Source organism: Oncorhynchus masou, chromosome 32 (assembly GCF_036934945.1).
Source record: "Oncorhynchus masou masou isolate Uvic2021 chromosome 32, UVic_Omas_1.1, whole genome shotgun sequence".
Lineage (NCBI taxonomy): Eukaryota > Metazoa > Chordata > Actinopteri > Salmoniformes > Salmonidae > Oncorhynchus > Oncorhynchus masou.
In genome coordinates this window covers 4,205,516-4,221,212 of record NC_088243.1, presented here as the reverse complement: position 1 = coordinate 4,221,212, position 15,697 = coordinate 4,205,516, and the positions used below count along the sequence as shown (strand labels likewise).

The following is a 15,697-nucleotide window of genomic DNA, read 5'->3' as shown; positions in this document are numbered from 1 at the left end:
CCCTCTATGACTCTAACCCCTGTCTCTCCCCCCACCACCCCAGGTGAGACACCCCTCTATGACTCTAACCCCTGTCTCTCCCCCCACCACCCCAGGTGAGACACCCCTCTATGACTCTAACATCTGTCTCTCCCCCACCAACCCAGGTGAGACAGCTGGTGCCACAGAGGGACCAGGCCCTGATCGAGGAGCACGCCCGCCAGCAGAACAACGAACGTCTCCGGAGGCAGTTTGCCACCCAAGCCAATGTCATCGGGCCCTGGATACAAACCAAGATGGAGGTGAGTCTACACAGAGCAGAGTTGGTTCTGGACGGAACGGGCAGAGTTGGTTCTGGACGGAACGGGCAGAGTTGGTTCTGGACGGAACGGGCAGAGTTGGTTCTGGACGGAACGGGCAGAGTTGGTTCTGGGCGGAACGGGCAGAGTTGGTACTGGGCAGGACGGAACGGGCAGAGTTGGTACTGGGCAGGACGGAACGGGCAGAGTTGGTACTGGGCAGAACGGAACGGGCAGAGTTGGTACTGGGCAGAACGGAACGGGCAGAGTTGGTACTGGGCAGGACGGAACGGGCAGAGTTGGTACTGGGCAGGACCCCAGGGCAGAGTTGGTACTGGGCAGGACGGAACGGGCAGAGTTGGTTCTGGGCAGGATGGAACGGCAGAGTTGGTTATGGGCAGGACGGAGCGGGCAGAGTTGGTTCTGGGCAGGACGGAGCGGGCAGAGTTGGTACTGGGCAGGACGGAGCGGGCAGAGTTGGTACTGGGCAGGACGGAGCGGGCAGAGTTGGTTCTGGGCAGGACGGAGCGGGCAGAGTTGGTACTGGGCAGGACGGAGCGGGCAGAGTTGGTACTGGGCAGGACGGAGCGGGCAGAGTTGGTTCTGGGCAGGACAGGTACAGTTGGTTCTGGGCAGGACAGGTAAGAGTTGGTTCTGGGCAGGACAGGTAAGAGTTGGTTCTGGGCAGGACAGGTAAGAGTTGGTTCTGGGCAGGACAGGTAAGAGTTGGTTCTGGGCAGGACAGGTAAGAGTTGGTTCTGGGCAGGACAGGTAAGAGTTGGTTCTGGGCAGGACAGGTAAGAGTTGGTTCTGGGCAGGACAGGTAAGAGTTGGTTCTGGGCAGAACAGGTAAGAGTTGGTTCTGGGCAGAACAGGTAAGAGTTGGTTCTGGGCAGAACAGGTAAGAGTTGGTTCTGGGCAGAACAGGTAAGAGTTGGTTCTGGGCAGAACAGGTAAGAGTTGGTTCTGGGCAGAACAGGTAAGAGTTGGTTCTGGGCAGAACAGGTAAGAGTTGGTTCTGGGCAGAACAGGTAAGAGTTGGTTCTGGGCAGAACAGGTAAGAGTTGGTTCTGGGCAGAACAGGTAAGAGTTGGTTCTGGGCAGAACAGGTAAGAGTTGGTTCTGGGCAGGACAGGTAAGAGTTGGTTCTGGGCAGGACAGGTAAGAGTTGGTACTGGACAGAACAGGTAGAGTTGGTTCTGGACAGGACAGGTAGAGTTGGTTCTGGACAGGACAGGTAGAGTTGGTTCTGGACAGAACAAAACAGGTACAGTTGGTACTGGACAGAACAGGTAGAGTTGGTACTGGACAGACCAGTACAGGTAGAGTTGGTACTGGACAGACCAGTACGGGTAGAGTTGGTACTGGACAGACCAGTACGGGTAGAGTTGGTACTGGACAGACCAGTACAGGTAGAGTTGGTACTGGACAGACCAGTACAGGTAGAGTTGGTACTGGACAGACCAGTACAGGTAGAGTTGGTACTGGACAGACCAGTACAGGTAGAGTTGGTACTGGACAGACCAGTACAGGTAGAGTTGGTACTGGACAGACCAGTACAGGTAGAGTTGGTACTGGACAGACCAGTACAGGTAGAGTTGGTACTGGACAGACCAGTACAGGTAGAGTTGGTACTGGACAGACCAGTACAGGTAGAGTTGGTACTGGACAGACCAGTACAGGTAGAGGTGTACTGGACAGACCAGTACAGGTAGAGTTGGTTCTGGACAGACCAGTACAGGTAGAGTTGGTACTGGACAGAACAGGTAGACTTGGTACTGGACATACCAGAACAGGTAGAGTTGTAAATGTCAAAGACGCTTGGATTCAGACCACAACTTTTATCACCCGTGTCATCCTCAATCTTGTCACCCCTGTCATCCTCAATCGTGTCACCCCTGTCATCCTCAAAAAGTTTTGTTTGTGTTCTCACGCCTGTTTCTATTCACAATCTAATTCAAACATTCTTTCCAGTAAGTCTTGACTCACAATCTCCTCATGTATTCTCCTCCCTCTTCTCCTCCCTGTGTTTCTCTCTCTGCAGGAGATTGGTCGTATCTCTATCGAGATGCACGGAACCCTGGAGGATCAGCTGACCCACCTCCGCCAATACGAGAAGAACATCGTTAACTACAAGCCAAAGATCGACCAATTGGAGGGAGACCACCAGCTGATTCAGGAAGCTCTGATCTTCGACAACAAACACACCAACTATACCATGGAGGTGAGAAGCGCACATCTCCACAACACTACACTTACTATTACTGTAAGTAACACACGACTACACAACACACAACTACACAACAAGCACATCAACTACATCATGGAAGGTTATGGAAAGAAATAGAAGTCCAACAGATCCCAAGAGAGGGTACAAGTTAATCTTTACTGATCATCGCTACAGATCCCAAGAGAGGGTACAAGTTGATCTTTACTGATCACCGCTACAGATCCCAAGAGAGGGTACAAGTTGATCTTTACAGATCACCGCTACAGATCCCAAGAGAGGGTACAAGTTGATCTTTACTGATCATTGCTACAGATCCCAAGAGAGGGAACAAGTTGATCTTTACTGATCACCGTTACAGATCCCAAGAGAGGGAACAAGTTGATCTTTACTGATCATCGCTACAGATCCCAAGGGAGGGTACAAGTTGATCTTTACTGATCACCGTTACAGATCCCAAGGGAGGGTACAAGTTCATCTTTACTGATCACCGCTACAGATCCCAAGAGAGGGTACAAGTTGATCTTTACTGATCACCGTTACAGATCCCAAGAGAGGGTACAAGTTGATCTTTACTGATCACCGCAACAGATCCCAAGAGAGGGTACAAGTTGATCTTTACTGATCACCGTTACAGATCCCAAGGGAGGGTACAAGTTGATCTTTACTGATCACCGCTACAGATCCCAAGAGAGGGAACAAGTTGATCTTTACTGATCACCGTTACAGATCCCAAGGGAGGGTACAAGTTGATCTTTACTGATCACCGTTACAGATCCCAAGGGAGGGTACAAGTTCATCTTTACGGATCATCGCTACAGATCCCAAGAGAGGGTACAAGTTGATCTTTACTGATCACCGTTACAGATCCCAAGGGAGGGTACAAGTTGATCTTTACTGATCACCGCTACAGATCCCAAGAGAGGGAACAAGTTGATCTTTACTGATCACCGTTACAGATCCCAAGAGAGGGTACAAGTTGATCTTTACTGATCACCGCTACAGATCCCAAGAGAGGGTACAAGTTGATCTTTACTGATCACCGCTACAGATCCCAAGAGAGGGTACAAGTTGATCTTTACTGATCACCGCTACAGATCCCAAGAGAGGGTACAAGTGGTATAGAATAGATGATCTGATCTTACGACGACCATCTTCAAACTTCTTGGTGTCTCAACTTCTTTCTTTCAATTAAATTTTCTCTCTCTCTCTTTCCCCTCTCTCTACCTGTCTGTCTGTTTCTCTCTTTCCTCCCTCTCTCCTCCTCCTCCCTCTCTCATCCTCTCTCCCTCCCTCTCTCGTCCTCTCTCCCTCTCTCCCTCCCTCTCTTGTCCTCCCCCTCTCTCCCTCTCTCCTCCCCGCCCTCTCTCATCCTCCCTCCCTCGGTCCCTTTCTCTCTCCCTCCCTTTGTCCCTCTCCCTCCTCCTCTCCCTCTCTCGTCCTCCCTGCAGCATATCCGTGTGGGCTGGGAGCAGCTCCTGACCACCATCGCCAGAACCATCAACGAGATCGAGAACCAGATTCTGACGCGGGATGCCAAGGGCATCAGCCAGGACCAGATGAACGAGTTCAGAGCCTCCTTCAACCACTTCGACAGGGTCAGTTTCACAGAGAGGAGACCGTACAGGGAGGAAGAGGTGCTGTGGGGGGGGGGGGGGGGGGTGTTAGACCATTTTAGGGTCAGTTTCACAGAGAAGAGACCGTACAGGGAGGAAGAGGTGCTCTGGGGGGGGGGGGGGTTAAGACCGTTTTAGGGCACATATACTGTACAGTACACTCATATTGCCTAACTACTGAATAGTACGGATCTGAATATCGTTGTGGACGATGTGTTTCCCACATATTTAGACGGAGGATCGTTTGTTGGGTCATTTAACCATGTTATTCTTCTCATAGTGGCACTAACAAACTACAGGACGTGCATCATGTAGATAATCAACCAGGACCAACTGATAACATCCATAGTGGTGTTTGAACTAATCTAACTTTACCATATCTGTTGATAAGGAGATGATACATTAAGAACACACGTGTCCCAGAGACTTTACCTCAGTCCTACTGCACTGATGAGTGAAAGGAGATGATACATTATGTCCCAGAGACTTTACCTCAGTCCTACTGCACTGATGAGAGAAAGGAGATGATACATTATGTCCCAGAGACTTTACCTCAGTCCTACTGCACTGATGAGAGAAAGGAGATGATACATTATGTCCCAGAGACTTTACCTCAGTCCTACTGCACTGACGAGAGAAAGAATTTAAAAGGCCTTTTTTTAGGTGTCTTTGTCTTTGTGGAGAAAAATATATAGGGGAACTTTTCCCATGAAAAATGGCTGTGACCCAGAGACCCCCGGCCCTAGCAAACCTGTGACCCAGGGACCCGCCCAGGCAAACTGGTGACCCCCGCCCAGGCAAACTGGTGACCCCCGCCCAGGCAAACTGGTGACCCCTGCCCAGGCAAACTGGTGACCCAGGGACCCCCGCCCAGGCAAAACCGATCATATATTACCGAAATATATTATTATATTATAATAATATATAATTGTCTTGTCTTAACATAATTTTCCTGCAATTCTACACATGTTGCCATGACGACTAATGCCATGTTCATATGATATCTGAGTGAGAGTGACTAACATAATCAATGGGGGCCCCCTGGAGGTCTGGCTAACTTACCTAGCAATCGAGAAAAAAAATGGCTAATTTAGTGCCTCAAAGTGATTATTTCTTAGTTGTTGTTGGTCTGGGCCCCCCTAGTACCCGAAGGGCCCTGAGTGTTATGTTGCATATTGGCTGTGTGTCTGGGGCCCCCTAGCACCTGAAGGGCCCTGAGTGTTTTGTTGCATATTGGCTGTGCCTGGGGCCCCCTAGCACCTGAAGGGCCCTGAGTGTTATGTTGCATATTAGCTGTGTGTCTGGGGCCCCCTAGCACCTGAAGGGCCCTGAGTGTTATGTTGCATATTGACTGGGCCGGCACTGCTCGCGGGTGCTTTTTCTAAATCTACTGTCAGTAATTGTAATTCACGCCAATAGCTTGGTTTCCGTCCAATTGGCGACAGATGTTCATGCTAATATTGTAAAATCCTGATTAAAGAAAAATGAAGAAATGTCCCCACCAGTGGTGTTTCCGCCAAACAGACTCGTTACAGATACAGTGCATTGTGACATAGTACACGCCAAATGGAAAATAAATCCACTAACAATAGTTTTTTTTTTTTTTGCAATAATACCTACTCTGATCTTGGCACATGCCCTCTAGCCAACAGCTCACAGATACAGTGTGGCTATACTTAAAAAAAATTATTTAACCAGGCAAATCAGTTAAGAATGACTGCCTCGTAACAGTGGGTTAACTTCCTTGTTCAGGGGCAGAACGACAGATTTTGTACCTTGTCAGCTCGGGGATTTGATCGTGCAACCTTCCGGTTACGAGTCCAACACTCTAACCACCCTGCCGCCCCGGTAGACTAGTCTACATGATGAGACTATTATGGATAAGAGCATTTTATTTGTTAATTTTAACTAGGCAAGTCAGTCAAGAACAAATTCCTATTTACAATGACGGCCTTCCCCCGGCCAAACCCGGACGACCCCGAGCCAATTGTGCGCCGTCCTGTGGGACTCCCGATCACGGCCGGTTGTGATACAGCCCGGGGATCGAACCAAGGTCTTTAGTGACGCCTTTAGCACTGAAATCCCGCCACTCGTGAAGGTAGTCTCGTCTACATGATTAGATTTATTATGGATAAGAGTGAGATTTTTTTTTTTTTTTTTTTTTTTCCAAACGGCAGTCAAGCATCGATCGTCATGGTCACCATGAGAAGAATACAGGTTAGGACTGTGAACTGTTACCACCCTGTGATAACACCCGATTTAATCTGTAGCCTGATAAACGGCATGGTTTCTACGACATTATAGTGGAGGAAGAACCCCCAAACACATCACATCTTCTCGTGACTCCAAGTGTACTTCAATATTGATTCTTATTATATCAATATTTGTGCGATACAAGACATTTCCACCGCCATTTCTCGCATAATCAATTTTTATCTGTCGGCCTATATAAAATTGTACCCGAAAACTTCCTATTTCCATCTCCTCTGTCTTTTACACATAAAAACATGTGGATGTAATTGTGGTCAGTGAGTGTAATTTCCATTAGGATAAAATCAAATATTCTACTGTCTACTGTAGATATGTAAATTCAACATTTTTGTTTATTCTGTTACTAACGATAGGCCTATTCCTACAAACATTTCATTAAAAACAACATTTTTTAAATAATTACGTGGACCCCCCTGCAGTACCTCTGTGGACCCCCCCCCAGTTTGAATAATGTAGTCCCCTAATGTTATTTAACCTATGTGGTGCTATGTACCCAAGCTCAGTCCCAGGGACCCCGGAGGGGAGGGGGGCGTTTTGGTTTTTGCCAAAGCACTACACAGCTGAATCAACTCATCATCAAGCTTTGAATCAGCTGTATAGTGCTAGGGCAAAAAAAAATGTGCCCCCTTTTGGGGTCCCCGGGACCAAGTTTGGGAAACACTGTGTTACTGTATATGATGTGAAGTGAATGATACCTCGAACTGTCTACCATAGTCTGCCACGCTGCACCTAACAGCTCTGAATGCCTCCATATGACACAGCACCTCACCTCAGGTCCTAATGTTTGGCACTGTTGTGTTTTCTGTCTCTTCTTGTGCATGGTCCCAACCCCTTATCAACCACCCCCAAACCCTTATCAACCATCCCCAACCCCTTATCAACCATCCCCAACCCCTAATCAACCATCCCCAACCCCTAATCAACCATCCCCAACCCCTAATCAACCATCCCCAACCCCTTATCAACCATCCCCAACCTCTAATCAACCATCCCCAACCCCTTATCAACCATCCCCCAACCCCTTATCAACCATCCCCCAACCCCTAATCAACCATCCCCAACCCCTAATCAACCATCCCCAACCCCTTATCAACCATCCCCAACCCCTTATCAACCATCCCCTTATCAACCATCCCCAACCCCTTATCAACCATCCCCAACCCCTAATCAACCATCCCCTACCCCTTATCAACCATCCCCAACCCCTTATCAACCATCCCCAACCCCTTATCAACCATCCCCAACCCCTTATCAACCATCCCCAACCCCTTATCAACCATCCCTAATCAACCATCCCCAACCCCTTATCAACCATCCCCATCCCCTTATCAACCATACCCAACCCCTTATCAACCATCCCCAACCCCTAATCAACCATCCCCAACCCCTAATCAACCATCCCCAACCCCTTATCAACCATCCCCAACCCCTTATCAACCATCCCCAACCCCTTATCAACCATCCCCAACCCCTTATCAACCATCCCCAACCCCTTATCAACCATCCCCAACCCCTTATCAACCATCCCCAACCCCTAATCAACCATACCCAACCCCTAATCAACCATCCCCAACCCCTAATCAACCATCCCCAACCCCTAATCAACCATCCCCAACCCCTAATCAACCATCCCCAACCGATAATCAACCATCCCCAACCGATAATCAACCATCCCCAACCGATAATCAACCATCCCCAACCCCTAATCAACCATCCCCAACCCCTAATCAACCATCCCCAACCCCTAATCAACCATCCCCAACCCCTAATCAACCATCCCCAACCCCTAATCAACCATCCCCAACCCCTTATCAACCATCCCCAACCCCTAATCAACCATCCCCAACCCCTAATCAACCATCCCCAACCCCTAATCAACCACCCCAACTCCTTATCAACCATCCCCCAACCCCTTATCAACCATCCCCCAACCCCTTATCAACCATCCCCAACCCCTTATCAACCATCCCCCAACCCCTTATCAACCATCCCCCAACCCCTTATCAACCATCCCCCAACCCCTTATCAACCACCCCTACCCCCAACTCCTTATCAACCATCCCCCAACCCCTTATCAACCATCCCCAACCCCTTATCAACCATCCCCTTATCAACCATCCCCAACCCCTTATCAACCATCCCCTTATCAACCATCCCCAACCCCTTATCAACCATCCCCAACCCCTAATCAACCATCCCCTACCCCTTATCAACCATCCCCAACCCTTATCAACCATCCCCAACCCCTTATCAACCATCCCCAACCCCTTATCAACCATCCCCAACCCCTTATCAACCATCCCCAACCCCTTATCAACCATCCCCAACCCCTAATCAACCATCCCCAACCCCTAATCAACCATACCCAACCCCTTATCAACCATACCCAACCCCTTATCAACCATCCCCAACCCCTAATCAACCATCCCCAACCCCTTATCAACCATCCCCAACCCCTTATCAACCATCCCCAACCCCTTATCAACCATCCCCAACCCCTTATCAACCATCCCCAACCCCTTATCAACCATCCCCAACCCCTTATCAACCATCCCCAACCCCTTATCAACCATCCCCAACCCCTTATCAACCATCCCCAACCCCTTATCAACCATCCCCAACCCCTTATCAACCATCCCCAACCCCTTATCAACCATCCCCAACCCCTTATCAACCATCCCCAACCCCTAATCAACCATCCCCAACCCCTAATCAACCATCCCCAACCCCTAATCAACCATCCCCAACCGATAATCAACCATCCCCAACCCCTAATCAACCATCCCCAACCCCTAATCAACCATCCCCAACCCCTAATCAACCATCCCCAACCCCTAATCAACCATCCCCAACCCCTAATCAACCATCCCCAACCCCTAATCAACCATCCCCAACCCCTAATCAACCATCCCCAACCCCTAATCAACCATCCCCAACCCCTTATCAACCATCCCCAACCCCTAATCAACCATCCCCAACCCCTAATCAACCATCCCCAACCCCTAATCAACCACCCCCAACCCCTTATCAACCATCCCCAACCCCTAATCAACCATCCCCCAACCCCTTATCAACCACCCCTACCCCCAACTCCTTATCAACCATCCCCAACCCTAATCAACCACCCCCAACCCCTAATCAACCATCCCCTACCCCTTATCAACCATCCCCAACCCCTTATCAACCATCCCCAACCCCTTATCAACCATCCCCAACCCCTTATCAACCATCCCCAACCCCTTATCAACCATCCCCAACCCCTTATCAACCATCCCCAACCCCTAATCAACCATCCCCAACCCCTTATCAACCATCCCCAACCCCTTATCAACCATACCCAACCCCTTATCAACCATCCCCAACCCCTAATCAACCATCCCCAACCCCTTATCAACCATCCCCAACCCCTTATCAACCATCCCCAACCGATAATCAACCATCCCCAACCCCTAATCAACCATCCCCAACCCCTAATCAACCATCCCCAACCCCTAATCAACCATCCCCAACCCCTAATCAACCATCCCCAACCCCTAATCAACCATCCCCAACCCCTAATCAACCATCCCCAACCCCTAATCAACCATCCCCAACCCATAATCAACCATCCCCAACCCCTAATCAACCATCCCCAACCCCTAATCAACCATCCCCAACCCCTTATCAACCATCCCCAACCCCTAATCAACCATCCCCAACCCCTAATCAACCATCCCCAACCCCTAATCAACCACCCCCAACCCCTTATCAACCATCCCCAACCCCTAATCAACCATCCCCCAACCCCTTATCAACCATCCCCCAACCCCTTATCAACCACCCCTACCCCCAACTCCTTATCAACCATCCCCCAACCCCTTATCAACCATCCCCCAACCCCTTATCAACCATCCCCAACCCCTTATCAACCATCCCCCAACCCCTTATCAACCATCCCCCAACCCCTTATCAACCATCCCCCAACCCCTTATCAACCATCCCCAACCCCTAATCAACCATCCCCAACCCCTAATCAACCATCCCCAACCCCTAATCAACCACCCCCAACCCCTAATCAACCACCCCCAACCCCTAATCAACCAACCCCTAATCAACCATCCCCCAACCCCTAATCCACCATCCCCCAACCCCTTATCAACCATCCCCCAACCCCTTATCAACCATCCCCCAACCCCTTATCAACCATCCCCCAACCCCCTTATCAACCACCCCTACCCCCAACTCCTTATCAACCATCCACCCCTACCCCCAACTCCTTATCAACCATCCACCCCTACCTCCTCTCCCTCTGCATGACGCACACCCACCCTCTCCTACCCACCCTGCTCCTTCTGCCCACCCCCACTTCACATGCACCTGGCCCACACTCACCTGGCCTTTGGTACCTGGCACACCTGGTTGGCACCCCCACTGCACCTGACACCCCAGGACCACTCAGGCACTCTGGGTGCTGAGGAGTTCAAGGCCTGCCTGATTAGCCTGGGCTTCGATATCGCCAACGATGCACAGGTACTGAGGTTAACCATGTTGGTTTGTTTTGTTCTCTTTCTTTCTCTACTCTACCTCCCTCTACTTCCCTCTAACCCCTTATCAACCACCCCCTACCCCTTATCAACCATCCCCCCTATCCATCTACCCCCCTCTAACCTCCTCTACCTCCCTCTACTTCCCTCTAACCCCTTATCAACCACCCCCTACCCCTTATCAACCATCCCCCTATCCCTCTACCCCCTCTAACCTCCTCTACCTCCCTCTACTTCCCTCTAACCCCTTATCAACCACCCCCCTATCCATCTACTCCCCTCTAACCTCCTCTACGTCCCTCTACTTCCCTCTAACCCCTTATCAACCATCCCCCCTATCCATCTACCCTCCTCTAACCTCCTCTACCTCCCTCTACTTCCCTCTAACCCCTTATCAACCACCCCCTACCCCTTATCAACCATCCCCCCTATCCCTCTACCCCCCTCTAACCTCCTCTACCGCCCTCTATTTCCCTCTAACCCCTTATCAACCATCCCCCTATCCCTCTACCCCCTCTAACCTCCTCTACCTCCCTCTATTTCCCTCTAACCCCTTATCAACCATCCCCCCTATCCATCTACCCCCCTCTAACCTCCTCTACCTCCCTCTACTTCCCTCTAACCCTTTATCAACCATCCCCCCTATCCCTCTACCCCCTCTAACCTCCTCTACCTCCCTCTAACCCTCTCTACTCCTCTCTAACCCCCCTACCTACTTCTAACCCCTCTACTCCTCTCTACCTCCCTCTACTCCCCTCTACTCTCCTCTAACTCTATCTAACCTCCCTCTAACCCCTCTACTCTCCTCTAACTCTATCTAACCTCCCTCTAACCCCTCTACATCCCCTTACCTCCTTCTACTCCCCTCTAACCCCTTCTACTCCCCTCTACCTCCTAACCCCCTCTACTCTCCTCTACCTCCTAACCCCCTCTACTCTCCTCTACCTCCTAACTCCCTCTACTCCCATCTACCCCCCTCTACTTCATTCTACTATCTTCTACCTCCCTCTACTCTCCTCTAACCCCCTCTACTCCACTCCACCTCCCTCTACTCTCCTCTAACCCCCTCTACTCCACTCTACCTCCCTCTACTCTCCTCTAACCCCCTCTACTCCACTCTACCTCCCTCTACTCCACTCTACCTCCCTCTACTCCCCTCAACCACCCTCTAACCCCTTCTACTACCCCTACCTTCCTCTACTCCCTTCAAACCCCCTCTACTCTCCTCTACTCCCCTCTACCTCTCTCTACTCCCCTATACCTCCCTCTACCTCCCTCTACTCCCCTCTACCTCTCTACTCTCCTCTACCTCTCTCTACTCTCCTCTACCACTCTCTACTCTCCTCTACCTCTCTCTACTCTCCTCTACCTCTCTCTCCTCTCCTCTAACCCTCTCTACCCCCCTCACCTCTCTCTACTCCCCTCTACCTCGCTCTACTCCCCTCTACCTCGCTCTACTCCCCTCTACCTCGCTCTACTCCCCTCTACCTCTCTCTACTCCCCTCTACCTCGCTCTACTCCCCTCTACCTCGCTCTACTCCCCTCTACCTCGCTCTACTCCCCTCTACCTCGCTCTACTCCCCTCTACCTCGCTCTACTCCCCTCTACCTCGCTCTCCTCTCCTCTAACCCTCTCTACTCTCCTCTAACCCTCTCTAATCTCCTCTAACCCTCTCTACCCCCTTCTTACTATCCTTCCTCCAATTTTCCTTTCGCAATGTCGTGTGACATCCCTCTCCTACTCTATTTCCCCCTCAATACCTCCTATCACTTGTCAATCTTCTTCCTCGTTCGTTCCTCCTCTGTACTGTTTGTCCCTCTCTGATACCTGTAGAAGAAAACAGGGATGATGGAAGCTGAAGACTTCAAAACCTGCCTTATCTCCCTCGGTTACAACATGGTAAAGCCTAAACATCCGCTCCAATCCCTCCCTCAGTCAAGTATCCTCCTATGGTTACTTAGAAATGTACCAAAATGTGTTTAGTCTGCCTTGTAGTCATTTGTGGAAACTGTTCACTTGTCTCTTCAAGATCAGTTGAAGAATTGGAAAAGAAATGATTCCCCAATCATGATCACATGGGTTGTAAAAACCAGAAAATCGTCTATCGTCTCTGATTATCTGTATATTACTGTATAAACATTCTAGTTTGTTTACTGTCTCTATAGCCTGGTCCCTGTCACATCTGTTTGTGCTGTCATACAATGACCATAGTTGGCAAGACAGCACAAACAGATCTGGAAACCAGGCTATGTCTCAAATGGCCCTACATAGTGCACAACTTTTGACCTGAGACCAAAAGGGCCCCACAATGGTGACCGTGTTCGTGGCTCCTGTCCAATAGGGTGAAGCGGAGTTCTCTCGCATCATGAGCATCGTGGATCCCAACCGGGTGGGCGTGGTCACGTTCCAGGCCTTCATAGACTTCATGTCCCGGGAGACGGCCGACACAGACACCGCTGACCAGGTCATGGCCTCCTTCAAGGTCCTGGCTGGGGACAAGGTACTCCTCCAACTAGACCAGGGATGGGCAACTTTGATAGGGGTGGGAGCCACACAAAAAAATCTGAACTCACTATGAGGGGCCGCAGTGGCTTGTGGGTCTGTGTACCCACATCCATACACACACACATACAGTCAGAGCTGGCCCTAGCCTTTTGGAGGCCAAAATCGAAATCTTGACAGCGAAGAGTTTTAGAGTACATTTTCTGCAAATCTACACATTTTGCCATAAAGTAGAGACAAATGTTTGCAGTTTTTAAAGGCCCAGTACAGTCAAACAGATTTTCCTCCATTTTACATATATATTTCCACACTGAGGTTGGAATAATAGTTGGTCAGTATCAGTCAGTCGGTCAATCAATCAACAAATCAAGTGTATTCATAAAGCTCACTGAAAGCGAGTCGAAGAAGCCGTAGATCGGTTCTACGTGCTCTATTTCTATGCTTCCCGTTCTTAAGTTTTAATTTTGCATCTTACTTTTGGTTTTGTACACTTTAAACAGCTGAAAAGACAATATTTTTGGTAATTGAAAATATATTTCACAACGGCTTAGGATGGTACAATGATTCTCTACATCCTGAGTGCTTGTTTTGTCACATAAACTAAAATTAGGCAAATTATTCAAATTTTTGCAACCAGGAAATGGAGGAGCAATTTTTGTTTATTGCACATTTAAGTAGGTACTTACTTTGACCACTGCCAAATCTTGCTTAGGGCCCCCCAAAAGCCTAGAGGCCTTTTTGTCTGATGAGCTTCACTGATATTTTCCGGAACATTCCGATACCTTTCTGATGCATTTCAGTGACTTCCTGCTGCAAACACAAATTGTTACACTTTTCCCATATGTCCAAGTCATTTGAAACACATATTCAAGTTATTAGCCTTACGAACATAGAAACTTGGTTGCAGTTTCCGTGCCACAACAGGTGTTTTTACATCTTTAATACATCTTTAATACTGGTAATTAGAATGTGTTGTTTGGTGTCAAGTTATATGGCTACATTTTGTATGATTTTATGATTACTAAAAAGCTATTGTTTTAAAGAGCCTAAAAAGCTATTGTTTTAAAGAGCCTAAAAAGCTATTGTTTACCTTGTTTTTTGTTAATAAATACATAAACATCTATTTGTTTGGTCCACGGCCAACCACTAATTTTATATTTTGGCCAAACAAGCCCAAAGGTTTGAGAACCCCTGTTCTTACCTTCTCGTTTCCCCTCCACCAGAACTACATCCTGGCCGATGAGCTTCGTCGTGAGTTGCCTCCTGACCAGGCAGAGTACTGTATCGCCCGCATGGCTCCCTACGCCGGCCCCGACGCGATACCCGGTGCCCTCGACTACATGTCCTTCTCCACCGCACTCTACGGAGAGAGTGACCTCTGAGTGACCTTTGACCCCTAACATTTGAGGTCGCTCACCAGCCTACCTGCTCTTACCACCTCCCCCGCAAGACCCTTCTACTGCCCCAACACCGCAGCTCTGCTCTAGCATAGGTACCAGATCTGTGTGTTTTGTCTTACCCAACTCATCGTTGTCACGCCAGTTTAGCAAAACACAGATCTGGCATCAGGCTAGCCCTGCTCTACAACGCTCATAACAGCACAGACAGATCTGGCATCAGGCTAGCCCTGCTCTACAACGCTCAAAACAGCACAGACAGATCTGGCATCAGGCTAGCCCTGCTCTACAACGCTCAAAACAGCACAGACAGATCTGGCATCAGGCTAGCCCTGCTCTACAACGCTCATAACAGCACAGACAAATCTGGCATCAGGCTAGCCCTGCTCTATAATGCTAACATGTTTTTTCTACGTTCCTGGCCTTATCTTATATGTCATAATCATCTTGTCTGCCCCCCCCCCTTCCTTTTCCACCCATTCCCCCCTCCGCCAACCCCTTTACTGGTGTAGGCTGAAGTTGCCCCTAGATGCTGATCTGGGGTCAGTTTAGCACTTTCCCCACTAATAGTTAGTTAGGATTGAGGGAGGGAAAGCTGATCCTAGATCTGTACCCAAGGGAAACTTCACCCCCGGACGGAGCAAGCCCCTTCCTTCCCTCCCTCATACTTTGTCTCAGTTGGACTTGCTTCCCATGCAGCAACACTCTCCAGGTTTACAAAAAGGGAGAGAAATGTGTTTTTATTTTTCTTGTTATTGTTTTTCTTCATAAAATGAATAAAGCTAACATATTTTATTATACAGAACAAAAAAAGGTATTTTTCTTCACCTGGTAAAAAAAAAAAAGAAAGAAACAACAATTGAAATAAAGATAAATTGCTATA

General features: G+C 49.2%; 1 protein-coding gene across 3 annotated transcripts in view; it reads left to right on the top strand.

The window, feature by feature from the left end:
* LOC135525478 (alpha-actinin-1) overlaps window positions 1-15,697 on the top strand; it is a 92,266-nt gene extending 76,569 nt beyond the window's left edge. For 2 of the 3 annotated variants that reach the window (XM_064953143.1, XM_064953146.1), the window contains exons 15-20: window positions 147-281; window positions 2,323-2,502; window positions 3,957-4,103; window positions 10,821-10,901; window positions 13,257-13,415; window positions 14,641-15,697. In XM_064953143.1, the coding sequence (XP_064809215.1) occupies window positions 147-281; window positions 2,323-2,502; window positions 3,957-4,103; window positions 10,821-10,901; window positions 13,257-13,415; window positions 14,641-14,799 (861 nt within the window). In that variant the 3' untranslated portion in view covers window positions 14,800-15,697. Of the gene's footprint in view, window positions 1-146; window positions 282-2,322; window positions 2,503-3,956; window positions 4,104-10,820; window positions 10,902-12,748; window positions 12,815-13,256; window positions 13,416-14,640 lie in introns of all 3 variants that reach the window. The other variant, XM_064953145.1, reaches the window with a different exon arrangement.